At 37.3% G+C, this 17696-nt stretch overlaps 3 protein-coding genes across 3 annotated transcripts; 2 read left to right on the plus strand and 1 right to left on the minus strand.

Moving 5' to 3' along the window:
• Positions 1-638: 638 nt before the first annotated feature.
• On the plus strand, positions 639-1242 carry LOC121049931 (TMV resistance protein N-like). The gene is made up of 2 exons (XM_040508410.1): positions 639-1132; positions 1233-1242. Exons 1-2 carry the CDS (start codon positions 639-641, stop codon positions 1240-1242), a joined length of 504 nt encoding a protein of 167 aa, XP_040364344.1.
• Positions 1243-1536: 294 nt separating this feature from the next.
• Positions 1537-4518, plus strand: LOC112170708 (disease resistance protein RUN1-like). The gene is made up of 3 exons (XM_024308029.1): positions 1537-2454; positions 2564-2845; positions 2947-4518. Exons 1-3 carry the CDS (start codon positions 1558-1560, stop codon positions 4516-4518), a joined length of 2751 nt encoding a protein of 916 aa, XP_024163797.1. The 5' UTR covers positions 1537-1557.
• A 7393-nt stretch (positions 4519-11911) lies between these two features.
• Positions 11912-17122, minus strand: LOC112170276 (probable methyltransferase PMT24). Its single transcript, XM_024307502.2, has 9 exons — positions 16903-17122; positions 15266-16294; positions 15038-15187; positions 14362-14632; positions 14110-14220; positions 13830-14004; positions 13278-13547; positions 12547-12744; positions 11912-12432 (listed from the first exon to the last, which is right to left on the minus strand). The coding sequence occupies exons 2-9, from the start codon at positions 16253-16255 to the stop codon at positions 12204-12206; spliced, it is 2394 nt and encodes a 797-aa protein (XP_024163270.1). The 5' UTR covers positions 16256-16294; positions 16903-17122; the 3' UTR covers positions 11912-12203.
• Positions 17123-17696: the final 574 nt, after the last annotated feature.

Consider the following 17696-nt stretch of genomic DNA (forward strand, 5'->3'; position numbering starts at 1 on the left):
TTAGAGTTAGGGCTCGTGGTGATAACGTGTTTAAGAATAAGAGATTTGAGAGAGATTGTAGAGAGAAGTGGTGTGTCTATTATTGATAATAGGAGCCTTGTATATAGGTATTATAAAGTACATAATCTTGATCGAAGTACAACGATTCCAATTCTAACTTGAATTGATAATTCTCTCCTATTACAACTATAGAAAGTAAACCTAGCTAGTTTGACAAGGCACAATAAAGTCAACATTCTTTAACAATTCTGACACCAATCGTTTTCTTAAGTATAATTCTTTTTAGTTTACAACTGGTGTTTTGTATCCCTCTATGTATTTAGATACCCGAACAAGAGAAAGCAAAGGAATAAAAATTGACCACATAAATCAAACCAGCTAATGTTTATTGCTTCACAGTCAATTATACAACTCTTTTAAAATGCATATTTATTTATAGTGGATTGACTAGGAAATTATTCATCTTTTCTACGTTTTATGCAGTGGGGAAGGGAAACCAGGAGACAGAAATACATGTTTTCCATGATAGTTAATTCCAAGCCTTGAAATAGCTAGTGTTGAAAGCTTCTGGGGTTACTCATATATATAGTCTTTGGACGCTTGCTCTTCTACAAGTAGGAAAGTAGGTTTCATCGGAAATGAGCATACAAAGAACGTCTACATCTTTCTCGGCTTTAACTCCTCAGTGGAAATATGATGTTTTTCTGAGCTTTAGAGGCGAGGATACTCGAAAGGCTTTTACAGACCATTTATACACTGCATTGGATCATCAAGGAATCACAACTTTCAGGGATGATCCTGAGCTTCACAAAGGGCAAGCCATTTCTCTAGCACTTTTTGCTGCAATTGAAGAATCAAGATTTGCTCTCATTGTTCTCTCAAAAAACTATGCATCGTCAACATGGTGCATGGATGAACTTACAAGAATTCTTGAATGCATGAAAGCAAGAGAAACTGTGCTGCCAATTTTCTATGATGTTGATCCCTCTGACGTACGAAAGCAAACAGGGAGTTTTAGAGAAGCCTTTGCTAACCATGAAGAAAGGTTTAGGGATGACAAAGAGAAAGTGCGAAGCTGGAGATCTGCTTTAACTGAAGTGGCAAGTTTCTCTGGGTGGAATTCAAAGGAGTGGTATATATACATATACTTTTTTCTTTTTGTCTCTTTCCATTTCATTAATTTACAATAGTTAATTTTTCACTTCTTATTATGTTATGCACAAATAATGTAGGCAGATCTAACCAATCGAGGTTTTGACGCTTTTTAAATTTCTTTACCAGAATCAAGTCCAATGCAAAGGCATTTTCATAAACTAAATCTTCATCCAAATAACCTGATAAGTTTAGTCTATTCTGTGTTGTAGGTATGAATCAAAGCTTATTAGAGATATTGTTGAAGGTATATGGACAAAATTGCATCCTACATCATTCAGTTATGCAGAAAATCTGATTGGAATTTACTCAAGATTGCAGCCAGTCAATTCTCTTTTAGGTGTAGGAGTGGATGACGTCCGCTTTATTGGGATATGGGGAATGGGTGGGATTGGTAAGACAACTATGGTAAGAGCGGTGTATGAGAGAATCTCTCATGAATTTGAATTTAGTTTCCTTCTTACTGACATTAGAAACTACGTTGAAAAAAGTGGTCTACTTAATCTACAAAAGCAACTTCTCTCTGGGATTTGGACAAAAAAGGCCGACATATCAGACCTTCATGAAGGAGCCACCATTATAAGGTGGTTATTAGGTCACAAAAAAATTCTTCTCGTCCTTGATGATGTGAACCACTCAAGCCATTTAAAATATTTGGCAGGAAACCAAGAGTGGTTTGGTTCAGGGAGTAGAGTTCTCATCACAACTAGAAATGAGCATTTGTTGATCGAACATGGAGTCGACAGAAGATTAAAGGCCGAAGAATTAAATGATGATGATTCTCTTCAGCTTTTTAGCCAGAAAGCATTCAGAAGAGGTTACCCTGAAGAGCATTTTCTTGGTTTGTCTAAATCTGTTATACATTATGCCAAAGGTCTTCCTTTAGCTCTTGAAGTACTGGGTTCTTTTTTGCACGGAAGAGATCCAAGTGAATGGAACAGTGCATTAAGAAAACTAGGAAGAGTTTGTAACTTGGAAATTTTTGACGTACTTAAAATAAGTTACAATGATCTAGATTCTGAAGAGAAGAAAATATTCCTAGACATTGCATGTTTCTTTAATGGACAGGACAAAGATAGAGTAATAGAAGTACTATCCAGTTGTGATTTTTCTGCAATTATTGGAATAAAAGTCCTCATGGAAAGATCTCTCCTGACTCTTTCAAATGGAAAACTATGGATGCATGATTTGCTCCAAGAAATGGGTCACGAAATTGTCCGCAGGGAATCTCCTAACGAGCCGGGCAGGTGCAGTAGGTTGTGGCTTCTTGAAGATGTTAAACATGTTTTGACCAAAAATACTGTAAGAGATTTCGTTCAAGAATGGTTTTAACTGATATTTGCTAACACATTATATGACAAGTCAGTCTACTTATTCTGCTTTTTCTGGTTTGATAAAATTGAGTTGACAGGGAACGGAAGCAATAGAGGGCATATTTGTGGACTCAACCGAGTCAGGAGTAGATCAGGTGAACGTGACTTCGAAATCATTTTTAATGATGAACAGATTGAGATACCTGAAGATTAAGAATGGGAACCTACCTAAGGGGCTTGAATATCTTCCCAATAGTTTACGGATTCTTGATTGGATGAGGTATCCATCAAAATCTCTGCCAGCAGATTTCTACCCTCAGAAGCTGCTCGATCTTAGCTTGTGTCATAGTTGCATTAAACATGTTCGGATAGGAACTGAGGTATATTATAATAACTATGTCGTCATTCTTTCATTACTTAAAATAATTGTTGAATATATCATGGAAGCTAACTTGTTCTATGATTTTTACTTGACATGCAGCCTTTATACAGTTTGAAAACCATTAATCTGAGTCACTCTCTAAATCTTGTCGCAACCCCAAGCTTCAAAGGTATGCCATATCTCGAGGTTCTGTTTCTTGAAGGTTGTATAAGATTGTATGATGTTGACCCAACAATTGAAGTGCTCGAAAGACTTACTATGCTGAACTTGAAAGATTGCACAAATCTTGTGCACTTTGCAAGTAGTGTAAGTGGCTTCAAATCTCTCAAAGTTCTTAATCTTTCTGGCTGCTCAAAGGTTAACAAACTACCGAATGACATGGGTCATTTGGAGAGTTTGGAGGAGCTTTATCTGAATGATACTGGCATAAGAGAATTACCTACATCTATTGAAAGGCTTGAAAGACTTTCTCTGCTAAACATGGTAGATTGCAAACATCTTTTATGTCTTCCAAGCAGTGTAGGTGGCTTAAAATCTCTCAAAGATCTCAATCTTTCTGGTTCCTCAAAGCTTGAAAAATTGCCATATGAGTTGGGTCATGTTGCCTGTTTGGAGAATCTTGATGTGAGTGGAAGTGGCATAAGAGAAGTGCCCTCCTATATTGGTCTTTTGAAAAACCTCAAAGAATTATCCGTCGCTGGATGTAAAGCAGAGTCACCTAAATCATGGAATATGATGTTCAACCCCTTTCAATTATTCCTAAAGAGAAGTTACGTTCCCGCAAGATTATCACTGGCTTGTTTATCTGGTTTGTGTTCATTAACTTACCTGGATCTAAGTGACTGCAATCTTTCTGAAGAAGCAATCCCCAATGATTTTGGATGCTTAGCCTCATTGCGTAATTTAAATTTGAGCCAAAATCAATTTGTTAGACTACCTGAGAGCATCAGCCAACTCTCTAGACTTGAATATCTTTGGTTGGATTGGTGTCTCGAACTTCGGACATTACCGGAGATTCCACCTCATGTATGGGTTAACGTTAGCAACTGCAATTCATTAGATACATTGCCCAATCAAATGGGACTATGCAATTTGGCGATAGCAGCAAGAAATGCTAAAATTTTCAACATGAAGAAGTATGAAAGATCTGAGAGAATAGAACTTTTATTGCTAACACGCTCCCTCAAAACATTATCTGACCATGAAAGGTTTCACTTTATTGGTCCTGGAGATGAAATACCAGAGTGGTACAATCACCAAAATGTGGGGTCTTTTATAATTGTAGAGCTGCATCCAGGCTGGTTTAGTAACAAGTGGATGGGATTGGCCTTTTGTGTCATTTTTAGACCTGTGAAACCACTCCAGCCTGGGGTTGAGTGGTCCATTAATTGCTCACTAAGGGTCAATGGACGATCCTTGGGTGGCCAAAGTATATTGTTTGAGGAAAACCAAGGTGAACCTGTGTTGGATCACATTTGGTTATTTTATGTGCACCGTAGTCGATACTCGGTACAAGAGTGGCAGGATATCTACTATCAGCTTGAATTCTCATTTAAAACCTCCATGTATGATGTCGGGCATGAAGTGGAAATTGGGCAAGTGAAGAAATGTGGGGTTCGTATGGTGTATTTGGAAGATGTGGAGGAGCTTTGGCAAGCAGAGCAATACTAAGTGAGGCCTTCGACTCTATGATGATGATTGTGATGATGCAGCATCTAGTAGTGCAAGCCAGGCTCATCCAAAAAGATTTAAACAACTTAAACTTTGACGGTGCAGGACCCAGTGGAACCCCTTACATTAATGACCAGAAACATGGTTAATGCATTTTTCCTTCTTTTCTTTTTTTTTTTGTGTGGAAAAGAATTCTTGCTTTTGTATGAACACGTGCATTATTTTTCATTTGGTTAATTATGCCTGCCGGTGTGATTGATCCTGTGCTTGATGAAGTAGCAATATTTAGATTTCGAATGTCTCTTTTATTTTATTGCCATATATATCCTGAAAAATCAAGTGACACGAAATAGAAAATTGAAAAACAATATAATTGATTCCATGAGTGTAATTTGACTGTTGATGCTTTGACTAAGAATAGCATTGAGAATGATCTTGGTCTCACTACCTTTGAAGCCCCTCCTATATATGCTTCACAAGCTTACATATATGGATGATATTGATGAAGTTTCATGACCTAGAAGATCTAGCAGCAGCTATTATGACTAGTTAATTTGTTTCATTTTTTTGTCTTTTAGGCCTGTTGAGGCTCCCTTGTAACTACACACACACACGCACACAAATTTTCTTGGCTAAGGATGTCCTTACCGTAGCCTTAGGAACGGATTTCCAGTTTTCACCCACTTTTGACCACATATTCACATCTTAACCGTTCAGTTCTTAAGTCCTAATGTATAGATCATCTCTGCAAAATTTCAGCCAAATTGATGATCATTAAGGCATTCAAAAATGTAATTTACAACAATGAACAGGGACGGTTTCGGTTTGACAGATTCGGTTCGTTCATGTAAATTGCAGTTTTGGATGCTTTAACGATTATCAATTTGGCTGAAAATTTGTAGAGATGATCTATACAATAGGACCTAAAAACAGAATGGTTAAGATGTAAATGTGTGATAAAAAAACTGGGTAAAAACCTGAAATCCCGTACCTTTTGCTTAAGTATGGATATCCGTACCTGAGCAAGATTATATATATATATATATATATATATATATGTATATATATAATTGATGAGTCCGTTAATGTTCTATTTTAGTTGCATTAAGTAATTGTACTTGTATGAAATTCTAGAATTTCTGAATAAACGCTGAGGAGTATTCCAACTCAGGATAAGGAATTATCTCTAGTTAATAACCCTATTATCACTAAGTCAAGTAACCTAAAGTTTGGGCCAGACACATATTCTGGATATACCTAAACACTTTTTATATATATATATTTTTTCTGATTTCTTCTAGTATTAAACAGCTTTCTGTTTTTTTTTTTTTCTTTCTTCATTGCTACTAGTGTCTAATTTAACTATCTAAGAATACAATCTAGATGTTTTTTTTTTTTTCCATTTCCATTAGTGTTTTTGGATTTAATTTATTTTAGAAAAAAATTTTGTATAAATATTCGCCTCAGGCCTCTAAAAAATCAGGACCGGCCCTGATGATGAGAGAAGAATGAGAGCAACAAGAGTGACGAGCAAGCACTTGTGCCTCCAAGAACCTAACATTGTTGAATAGTAATACACTTTGGAATTGATCGAAAGAAGTGATATATATTTTTTGTGCTCTCAAGTTATTAAGAAGGCAGCAGACAAGTTGAGTAATGTAAGAGCAACTCCAACAGCTTCCCTATAATTTTTGTATTATAGGGAAGCAAAAGTCAAAGCTTTAACCTATTTTTCTTCTCCAACTCCAACAGATTCCCTATTTTACAACAATCTCTAAACTCTCCATATTCTTTCTTAAAATTTTAGAGTTTGCTGTAAATATAGGGAATTTGGTTTTCTCTTTCCTCACTTTGCCTAAAATAGGAAAAGTTATAGGGAATCTGTTGGAGCAAAAGAGACTTATTTTTCCCTAAAGTAGAGAAAAATAAAAATATAAGGAATCTGTTGGAGTTACTCTAAGGAGACTAAATTTGCTGAATTTAAGTGATGTGCGATGGGTATTGCATTGTTTTCTTTGTTGCCAAGCATGCAATGACAGTAAAACCAGCATCTGTTAAATAAAAAGAAGGAATCATTGAAAGGTGGGATTAAATGGCGTAGAGAAATCCCGGCGATCGACGAGGCCGTCGTGATTGTACTTTTGTTTATCGTGTAGTAGGATTTGTCATAAACAGCCTCAAAATTTTACCACAACGGTGTCATTTTTACTGAAAACGATAGTTTAGTTAAGTGATAAATTTACTTTTGTGCCCTTCAAATTCAAATTCCAGCCGCATCCTCTAATAAAAGCCCAAATTTGTTTTCTTTTGGTCTCTGATGACAACGTACGTGACACTTTAAAACATTAAAGATAATAATATTAACTATATCGACCCACAGAGCTGCCTAAGGCCCAACTGTAGCCCAAACCCCGCTCCATGTGAATCACACGTCCCCTGTATTTATATAGAACTGGAACTGCAGCCGCAAACCAAATCCTCTTCGTCTCGTCTCCACGATAATTCTGGAAGCGCATGGGGATAGTTTGTTCCTTGTGTTGTAATATTCCCAGTTAGGGCCTAGGTTTAGGGTTTAGGGTTTAGGGTAATCCGCATGGGGAGAGCAGAGTACTATCTGTACTTGCAATTAAAGGATCATATTAGGTGGGTGGATCTTAACAAGCTGGAGCGAAAGGAATGTCTCGAGTTGGAACTAGTGGCCGATTTTTCAAACGTGGGAACTACCCCTCGGAATGTGTGCATTTTTCAAAGATGCTAAGAAAGTCTACATGGTTGGCGGAGAAAGGATACCAAACGATGATGATGACGACTCGCATGTCAATGACTTGAAGAAGCGCTCTCAATCTCATGATGATGATGATGGGGATGACGATGACAATGACATGAAACACTCCCATTCGGATTACTCTGCTGCCTTCACTTTAGATGTTTTCGTGTTGGATTCCTCTAGTGGAAAAATCTCTGCTCCTCCTGGATTTCCTAAGCCGATCACAGTTTAAGACCAATGCAGAGCTCTTGCCACCATAGATGGCAAGGTATACATAATGATTTTGAAGCCGTATAACTATCCTTCGGGGATTCCATCGTTTGAGTGCTTTGATTCTTTGAAATTGTCGTGGGAGGAGCTGCCTGCGCCTCCTCGGAGCCCTCCTACTGTTCTGATGGATCAATATTGTTATCATTATGTGGTGGGTCCAAAGATTTATCTGTCCTCTCGTTTCGGGTTTTTTTTGTTACAACGTAGATCACTGCCAGTGGGAAATCATAAAGGAAAGAAAATGAGATGGGTTCGGATAATAAAATCGAAACAGAGGAAGGAGAAGACTTGAAGCCTATGCAACTTGGTCGGCCCTTCCATTCCGTTTGCTTTTCTGAACCAGGTAAAGGGGGCCTGCCGTTGGCTATACTGCTAAAGGGTTAGCGGGTTACTTCTTTGCTCCTGATGGCAAGCTGCAGTTTCAAGGGCTACTCCACTCTTTGAACAAAAACTCTGATCTTCCCTCTGCGTATCAGGCCAACTTTGGTGGAAAGGTTGTCCATGCGGGTGCCAGCGACTTCTGCCTAGTGTTTTATGGTTGTTGACCCAGGGTCATGGTCTTTTGGGGTAGCAACATTGATTTGAAGTTTGAGAGTGCCAATGGTGATGGAGGAGGGAAAGACTTCTACCATGAAAATCCACTGCATTATCATCACTTTAACGATATTGATTCATGGTTTACTAATCCATATCAGTTTGGGAAGAAGTACCGGAATCCAAGGCTTTAGTTACTATGAATTCCAGGATGCTTTCATCATGTGAAGTCACTCTTTCACATTGTCCCTCTCCCTGGCTAATGAATTCCAGGATGCCTAATGAAAAGTTAGTTCTGATTCTATAGTTCATTTGTTTATTAATTGTACTTACTTGATAGAAACAGAAATGCTATAAGCCATAGCGAAATTGGTTTGCTAACTATCGAAAATTTTCAGTTAAGCACCGATATATCCCCAGAAAATTTAATGCATCTGCTATTCTCTTTTTCTCACTGTCAGTGCATATATGGGGGTGCATTATTTTTGACTTTGGAATGGGGCTTAAGCTCAATAAGGACAATGGCCCGTCTGCGGTGATTGTTGAATCTAATGCAGGGCAGATCTCATTGTCATGTAGAGATTCACCTGCCTTCTTTTGAGTGTCAGCTAGAAAAAGGCACCGTGTTGGTTTTGTTAATTCAGTTCAGAGACTGACAGATATATATGGATCGGCCTACATTGAAGTGTTATGTATTGCCAGGCAAATGGGATCCCTTTTGTTGAGAAAAAATCATTGCTGGAGCCAAAGTGGACTTAATTTCATTTTGTTGTGTTCTCTTTTTCCCAGGTTAACAGCCTTGTAAGACCCTGTCATTGGTCATGATTGAAAGGCTCCTTGATTCAGTCAAGTTGACAATCTTCAGATAACTGAAATTGTAAGTAAGGATTTTATGGATATACGGATTAAAAGAACGATTCTGGTGTATCCAGGCCTAAAAGAAGTGCACATGTATTGTGATATCTTTTTCTTTTTTATCTTGTATGCAAGGCTCATAACACCAAACATGTTTGTTCTTTGAAACTGGCCTGAGACGGGAAAAAAAAAAGTATTTAGACAGAAACTATAGCTTTCCTCAGGCAGGAAAATCCATATAAACCCTCCTGCCAATAAATAGAATTGACACCATAAACACATAATGTTGTAGTTCAGATATAGACCTGCTTGATCAAGGCATCACCATGGGGAGTTTGAGTGACTTGTATTGGAGGAAACTAAATACAGATACACAAAGATGTTTCTACATGGAAGAAGTACAAAGAATATAATTGTAAGTGATATATGGCCATGAGCAATGCCTATTTCGAAATAAAAGAAGCTCCATATACCGCAGCTGTCCCAAAATTATGATAGCTAGCTAATTCACCCTGTCCAATAATGAATCTACTTTCCTATCTTTACAAGAGGCTGTACCAGCAGACTAAATCGAAAGAAATCTACAAGGGTATGGTTCTGTGCATAAACTGATTTGAAATCACTGCATGCTTCCGTTTGATCAGCACAGTGCCGCGGATTGCATGTTTTTTGCAGTTAGAGATAGAATCGAAACTAAAACTCTTCATATATAAAACTGTTTCTAGACCTTTCCATCTGATGAAGGGAGGTTCCTATGAGCTTCGAAGGCCTTGGAAGAAGACTTTGTTGCAGAATTTGTGCCTTTGGAGGGAGCTGAAGAAGGCGTAGGTAGCTTCTTGGGCAGCATCTGTTCCCAGCGGTCCTTAGGCACTGCTCTTGATGCTTCTGATGATGATGATGATGATGATGAGAGAAGAATGAGAGCAACAAGAGTGAAGAGCAAGCACTTGTGCCTCCAAGAACCTAACATTGTTGAATAGTAATACACTTTGGAATTGATCGAAAGAAGTGATATATACTTTTGTGCTCTCAAGTTACTAAGAAGGCAGCAGACAAGTTGAGTAATGTAAGGAGACTGCCAACTTGATTGTTTGAGAAAAGATGCGGCAATGGCAGACAGTGAGGTATTTGATAATTCTAAAACTGGTAAGGCTAAGCAGCTCATGCTGTTGCTCTCATTGTGTAGAATCTGCTCAAGTAAAAAAGAATGAATTTAGTGGATTTTATTGTTCTTAATTCGAACTCCTTTTTGAGTTGCGTATAAGAATTAAATTGTTGCTGTGTCTGGTAACAAATCCTTGTTGTCAGAGTTGTTCAAAGTGATAAATTAGTAGTGCTACTCGTACTCCAAGTGACCTAACCACAAGAAGATTTCACCAACTAACTTAATTTGCTGAATTTATGTGACATGTGCGATGGGTATTGCATTATTTTCTTTGTTGCCAAGCATGCAATGACAGTAAAGCCAGCATCAAACTTGTTAAATAAAAAGAAGAAATCATTGAAGCCCTCTAAGCCTATGGTTGAAAACACCAACCCAAAAACTATGGCAGAATTTTTTTTCAATTTCAATCATGCAAACATGAGGAGAGGTCTCTTTTCATTTCCTCAGATTACTCACAGCCAAAGAAACAAGCTTCGCTAATAAAAAGTTTATGAGTAAATTTTTAAAGGAGTTCAAAAGAAGCATCTTGGCACTTTTGTAGGCTATTTTGCCAACATAGAAATTATTTTTACAACAAAAAGGTAATGCCCATCAGTGGTGTCACTGAGATATTTAGTATATTTTATGAAAGGGTTATGCTTAGAACACCACAATTTCCCAATTATCTATGCTTCTCATCCCCTCATCAGTTGAAAAGTGAAATTCTGTCAGGTCAGAACATATTAGAATTTTGTTCCAAAAAAAAAAAAAAAAAACAGAACATATAAAAATTAAATACGTCATACTTTTTTTTTGGTAATTAAATACATCATACTTGAGTCAAAAGAATGTTAGCTATAGAACCAGACCTTTCTAAGCTTTGTTACTAAAGTCTCAAATCAAAAGAATGTTAGCCACATTCTTCTTCTACCTCTTTCCTTATTATGCATGGATGTAGATTATTGATCAAAAGTGTTCATTTCATAAATGACCCTTTAAAGGTTATTCTTATTAACATTCAATCAAAAACAAATATTGCTCTGTTACTCTATCTGTTTGGTACAGTTATCTGTAACATGTGATTGAGAAAATGAAAAATTCAAATCACCAGACTGCACTGTCAGAAGATAAGAAAAGAGACTACGTAAGAGGTGGGTAACTATCAATCTACCAATTACATGGAAAAATAATGATTGGGACTAATCTTTAATAGGGTCAAGCTGCAATTGCAGAGAAGCAGATCCCTCTATAAAAGGAATTTGATGCACATGTGTGCTTGAGAATTATATAATCGTGAAAGTTGGAAGAATGTCGGATGGAAGATAATCTTATAATTTATGCAGGTTCATTTGGGACAATAAGGGTTGGAAGGAGATGGAAACTGCACTCTATCTCTAAGTGGTAGGCTCCATTATCACTCAAAGCACTGCACCATGTCTTACATGATCACCTATCTTGTCTGGCAAAAGCTTTAAAAGTGTTCAAGAATCTGTGACATCTTCAACAATTTTTTTCATCTACTCTGATTTGTACCCAAAATATCACCTATAACATCAGAGGAGTAGGAGTAGGTTAATTAGAATTGACCTAATTCAACTTTGATAGGTAGAGGAAGGTTTGCATACATTTCCTCAAAACTTGTATACATTTATGTCTATTTCCATATGAATCAGATGATACATGTATGATTATTGTCTACAATCGGTGATAGTGAACAAAAAGTGTCATAAGCACATCGTAACTTGAATCACTAGTTCACTACCACATAATAGCAAGCACATTAACTAAGATCATAGTGTGAGTAGTAGCATAACAGTTGTGACTAGTTTACAATAATACGTTTGAGATTCATTCAAGAATGTTTTTTTGAGGAGGATTCATTCAAGAATGTTGAAATACAAAAGTTGTAAGCCCTCTGCTTCAACAACGGAAAAGAGAGAACACAGGGGCTTCTAAAAGAGCAGCCTATAATTCTATATCACACATTTCCAACTGGATTTAACTTATAGATATATGATTTTTGAAAAATTATGCTTCAGTAAACAAAAGAATACTCAATAGGCTGATGCTGGCATTGGCCAAGCCTTTGGCGGTCAAAGACACAGATTGAAGCCTTTAAGCAATGGCTGATAGAATTGTCTCTTGCTCAGTAGGACGCCAAAACGTTTTCTGAATGCAGAGCAAACCCTTGTTGTCTTTTGAGTAAGTAAATCGGATATCCCACTGCAGAGATTTGGCCATGCTCTCGATCTCATTCAAGGTTTCAGCATCATCCCATACGATTAGCTTCCCTTCTGGCCTTAGTATCCTGTCCACTTCCGCAATCACCGCCACTAGGTTGCATCTGTGACCAGAGTAGGATAAGCACATTGAATCAGAGTTATGCACGACTTGGAAGAAGAATCGGGATTACAATACACATTTATAGAAAACTGAAGAGCAATATCTTAGAATATACCTTTTCTTAAGGACAGAGAACAGATGATCTGCATGGACAACATCATAAGTCCTAGGATATGTACTGAATGATTCACACCAATCATGGTACATTCCGATTAATCCACGCTCAAAGATTATTGCAAGTGTGTCACGAGAATCAATAGGCGGAACTACATTCATTACCCATACTTTTAAGTCTTTCAGTGCTGCAGCAAACCTAAAAAATAAAAAATAAAACATAAAAGACAAAGATCAAGTGAAACGTTTTGCCATTCTTACTACCCTGGAAAACAAAAGCCTCAGTACAATACAAATAAGAATAAAAGGAAGTAGCTAAAAGGGGGACATGACATGCCAATCCTACTGATGTGAAATTTTCAAACAATTTGCAATTTTGCATCAGCAGGATATCCATAAATATTTCCGCTTCAGCAACTAAAAAGTTAGAAATATAAACATTTTAGCAGTACTTGATTTCAACTTTTTTCTTTTTAATCAGCACTAGCTATTCGTATTTGGGAAAGAGAGAAATGAATCCAATCGATTGTATGCAAAACCACAGAAAGAAGGAAAAGGAAAATAGAAGAATGCCTTTTTACTGTAAAATGAAGTCCTGTCTAACATCGACCGCATCGGCTTGACCCATAACCCTAATTTACAATTGTCCCACTATTGGCTCAGAAGGGTATCAAAGCTGGGGTAGTGAAGCTTTCATAGGGAGAAAAGTAACTAAGAATAATAATTGCTTACCCTCCGTATACAGCTCTCATGTCCAGGACATTCCTTACAGATGACCAATCGATTCCCATCCCAGTCAAATATGTCTTGGACACAACATTCTTCCAATGCTTATAGTCAGAAATAAAATCTTCTGGCGCAGATTTTCCATTAACATCAAGCTGAGACTTCAACCAGTATGGTGGTTTCTCCAACCTTGATGGCCACTGCAGTGGCCATTGAGACCCACGATCTGACGCATCCTCAGGTACTTTGTGTATGCATGCCTCTAATGGTACTTTCCTGATAATGCAGAAATAAAAGAAACCTTTAAAAGTGTTGGAAATTTAACTGATGAAGAATGCTAGGAGCATCTTCATTGCAGAAAGGCATTTCAACAATGTGAAGCAGTTTTGAAGTCATTACTTTTGCAGTATATAGTAGGACAAATTTGACCGAAGAAAAACTTGAAAAATCTAATGATTTCCATTTTTTTCTGTTCAAGTAAAATAGCAATGTACAGAATTTATGTAAAACTGATAAGAGATGGGAATGGAAGATGCTTTCTATTGACAGGTAAATTACCAGGCAGCATTTGGATCATCAGATTCACTGCAAAGAGGAGGCTCATTTTGTGCTCTTTCATTGTAGCACTCATTGGTAGATGGTTTCCTATATATTGCAGCAGCGACTTGATTGAGCTTGTCTTTTTTAATCACCACCAGATCCCAGCAAATTGACTTAGTTAGTTCAGACATCGCTGCCAATAGTTAATTACCATGTAAGAAAGAGAGAGCATGTTAGATAGAAGCAAAATAACATCCAAATTTCTTCAGAGGAAAGGAAGAAATAAAAAGTAGTTGACCTTTCCAGATGCCAACATCTTCAGGAAGCTTTTGGTAAACCGGAGTTGCGGACCAAACAAAATAACCACCAGGTCGCAAGACACGATTAAGCTCCAAGAGCAGTTTACCACCTGAAATGTAACATAATTATATCTCTAAGACTCGACCTAGTCGAAGAAAAAAGAATATATATATATATATATATATATATATATATATATATACATACATACGTATGTATGTATGTATGTATGTATACATGCATTTATTACCTTCAACATGCCAAGGGACTCTACAGCGTGCACAGTGGATAAGATCAAACACAGAACTTGGGTACGGTAGCCTTGTGGTACCCATAACAGCTGATATGGCAGGGATACCCCGCTCTAGCGCAAATTGAACTTGGGCTTCGTGTTCATCCTTGGGAGCAAATGACATGGCAAGAACATCTCTGTCAAATAGAAATCCTCCGAAGCTGGCTACCCCACACCCAACATCCAATATCACACGGCTTCTTTTACCCCATGCAATATCAGGAAGAGACTGCATGACCAGTACAAAGTTTCACGTTAAGCAACAAACTAGGCAACGGAGAACATAACTTACACCCACAAATTATGCTTTCGAGATTGAAACTCCAGACGGTTAGATGATCAAGCATTCAAGCTGAATCTCTTGTTTGAAAAATATAAAATAAAATAAAATGAAAAACAGCATCAGAAGAAAAATAAAGCATAAGATTAAACGAAGAATACTTGGGGCATTTTTGCGTCTATTAAGAGATTAAATCAGATGGCACTCTACATTTCATAAAATCCAGATCTTTAGGTAATGGAACAAAGAACAATAGAAAATCAGACAGTAGATTTCTCAAGACTGACAGAGCAAAAAACTCATGCAAATCAATGCATATATAGAATGTGGAAAAATATAGTTAATAGGACTCACATTTTGAATAAAATCAATATAGTGAAGAGCACCATTCTTAAACTGAGTTCCACCACCAGGGAAAGTAAGGTATTCACCAGTAACTTTAACCCAATTTTGGTGCCCCTTAACTACTGCAAGCTTGGTGTGAGGAACGTTGTGGTACCATATCTGCATCATGCACCAAGAACACAGTTTAATTTCAAGTGTGAAAAATAGGTAAGTTTCATTGTTTGACAGCTGATATACCTTTTCCCTGCTTGTTGGCCACTGAATTGGCCGTCTATATCCTTCAGGTAGAGAAACGAGACAGGTGGAAGCTTCCTCAGGGCAGTGCCTCTCTCGATGTTCATAGTGCATTGTACTTGAAAGCTTTCTAATAGTTTTCCAATTGTCGAGACAAGGGATGTAGTCAGGCCCTGCAGTGACATTACAGAGTTTCCAGCTATACTCACTCTGAGTTTCAGATATTGAAGACTTTTCTGTTTCCTTCTCACTGTCCATGTTATTACTGGTATCACCTTCTTCTGAATTATTGTCTTGATTGTTCTCAACCTTCTCCTCATCAGTCTGACTAGGAACATCATCTTCCTGCTTCTTTTCATCAGCAGATTCATCTCCCTCCGATTTCTTTTCACCCTCTAATTCTGTCTGTTCATTTTCACTCGTTTTACCACTTGCTTCCTCTGTTGATCCAGCTTCTGAGTTTGACTGACCATCTCCAGAACTAGCTTCCTGATCATTTACTTTCGCATCCCCATCATTTTCGTTCTCTGTCTTTGGTTCTTCTTCTGTCTCAGATTTCTCATCAGAGGTCTCCTTCACAAACTTCTCTTGCTGATTTCCCTCATCACCATTCTCACTTTCAGACTCAACCTTCTCCTCAGAAACCTCCTTTGAAACCACTTCTTCCTGTTTCTCTTCACTTGTACTCACAGACTCGTCCTGTGAAACATTTTGAGTATTTTCAATATTGGTTTCACTCTGTGAATCACTGCCACTGTCATCTTCTCTTGTTACAGTTTCTGATAATCCACCAGAACTGTCTTCATAATGCTTAGAACTTTTATCAGTCAGATTCTCCTCAGTTGATACGTTTTGACTCTGAATTGGAACAACTGATGACATTAACATCCAAACCCCAACTAAACAAAATGCAACAAATACAACTAGACTGGTTGTTGAGCAACAATTCAGTGACTTCTTTCCGTCAACTCGGGAATACTTCCCCATAGCCATCTTTAGGAGGCAAAGATCGATACCCCAAATTATGCACACCTGAGAAAGGCCATAACAAGAGAAACTCAGCTATCCATATTCCTTCTGTTATCAAACAGAAAAAAGAACTGTTTTTGAATGGAGGAACCAAATAGATCATGAATTAGTACTCAAAACAAATGGAAATTCTTGCTAATTTTGATGTGCAATTGTGGAAATAATGTGTGCGCAGTTTTATTGCAAAGTATAGCATATTATAACTAATAACAAAGAAGATCATATGACAGCATAACAATACATGCTCAACTTCGTTCCAAATAAACCAGATCCATCAATTAACAAAGAAGCTACAATTTCAGCATAAGAGAACAACTTTTGCTTTTGGATTTCCTCAAAAAGATCCTCTTTTCCTCAACTAGTAATAACGCATTACTCATAACTAGAAACCCATCAAAGCAGCTTGAAAACTAAATTGGTGGGTCAATATTAGAACCATGCAATTCTTGGCAAACTGAAAGAAATACATAGTGGGTTACATGTAAAAAGCTTGAAACTTGGGAAGTTCTTTGGATGCAATTCATCAAAAAGCAAATATCTTTGAACATGCAAGAGAACAAGAACGTAATGAAAAATAATGACAAGAGATATCTGAGACTGAGAGAACGTACTGTAGGGTCGTTTTGCTCACTGCATTCTATTTGCCTCCAAGTACTAACAGAACTCGGAACTGGGTCTGTGCTCTGTGGGTCTTTTAAGTTCTTAATAGCTCTCCACTGCCACCGACTACTATGTCATTTTCTATTATTGGCTCTGGCCTTGCTAAGTTAAATATCTGAGAGAGAAGAGAGGACAGGGATGGAGATCTAGTTCTAGTTCTATAACCTATTTATGGGATCGGGAATACCAGCTCAGGTTAGGTTGTAAACCAATTAACTAGAGTCAACCAAGTCCAAAAAAAAAAACAGCGTATTAGACTTCAATGAGATCTCATAGAAATGACGGTGATCTACAAGATTTCTTTTCCATTTTTTTTGGAGAGCGTTACGGATAAAAAAATGAAGAGAGAATTTTGATATCATATATAGTTCCAAATCCACTTGACACAACATGCCAGATCTTGAAGGCAATATATGTATATTTCTTCTTCTTTTTACATATCAGAATCTGAAAATACTGTAACTAAAAAGTTATGTAAATTGAGAATGATCAAGGAATAAATTTTAGAGTTATTGGGTTGGTGGCAATTGAAGTCTTGCAAAATGAGTCAAACGACCATGATAGCTTCAATTGGATGTCGCGGAAAGTTTGATGGATATCCATTCACTTGTGTTTTTGACTTTTTACCTAAAAAAAATTTCAAAATAATGAGTGTGGTTGATCTCTTCCAATCAAGAATTGTATTTTAAATAAATGAGTTATTACCAAATTATCTTCTAGTCAAAAGTGGCAAAGCACAAACGAA

This window comes from Rosa chinensis, chromosome 6 (genome assembly GCF_002994745.2).
Source record: "Rosa chinensis cultivar Old Blush chromosome 6, RchiOBHm-V2, whole genome shotgun sequence".
In the NCBI taxonomy this organism is placed as follows: domain Eukaryota; kingdom Viridiplantae; phylum Streptophyta; class Magnoliopsida; order Rosales; family Rosaceae; genus Rosa; species Rosa chinensis.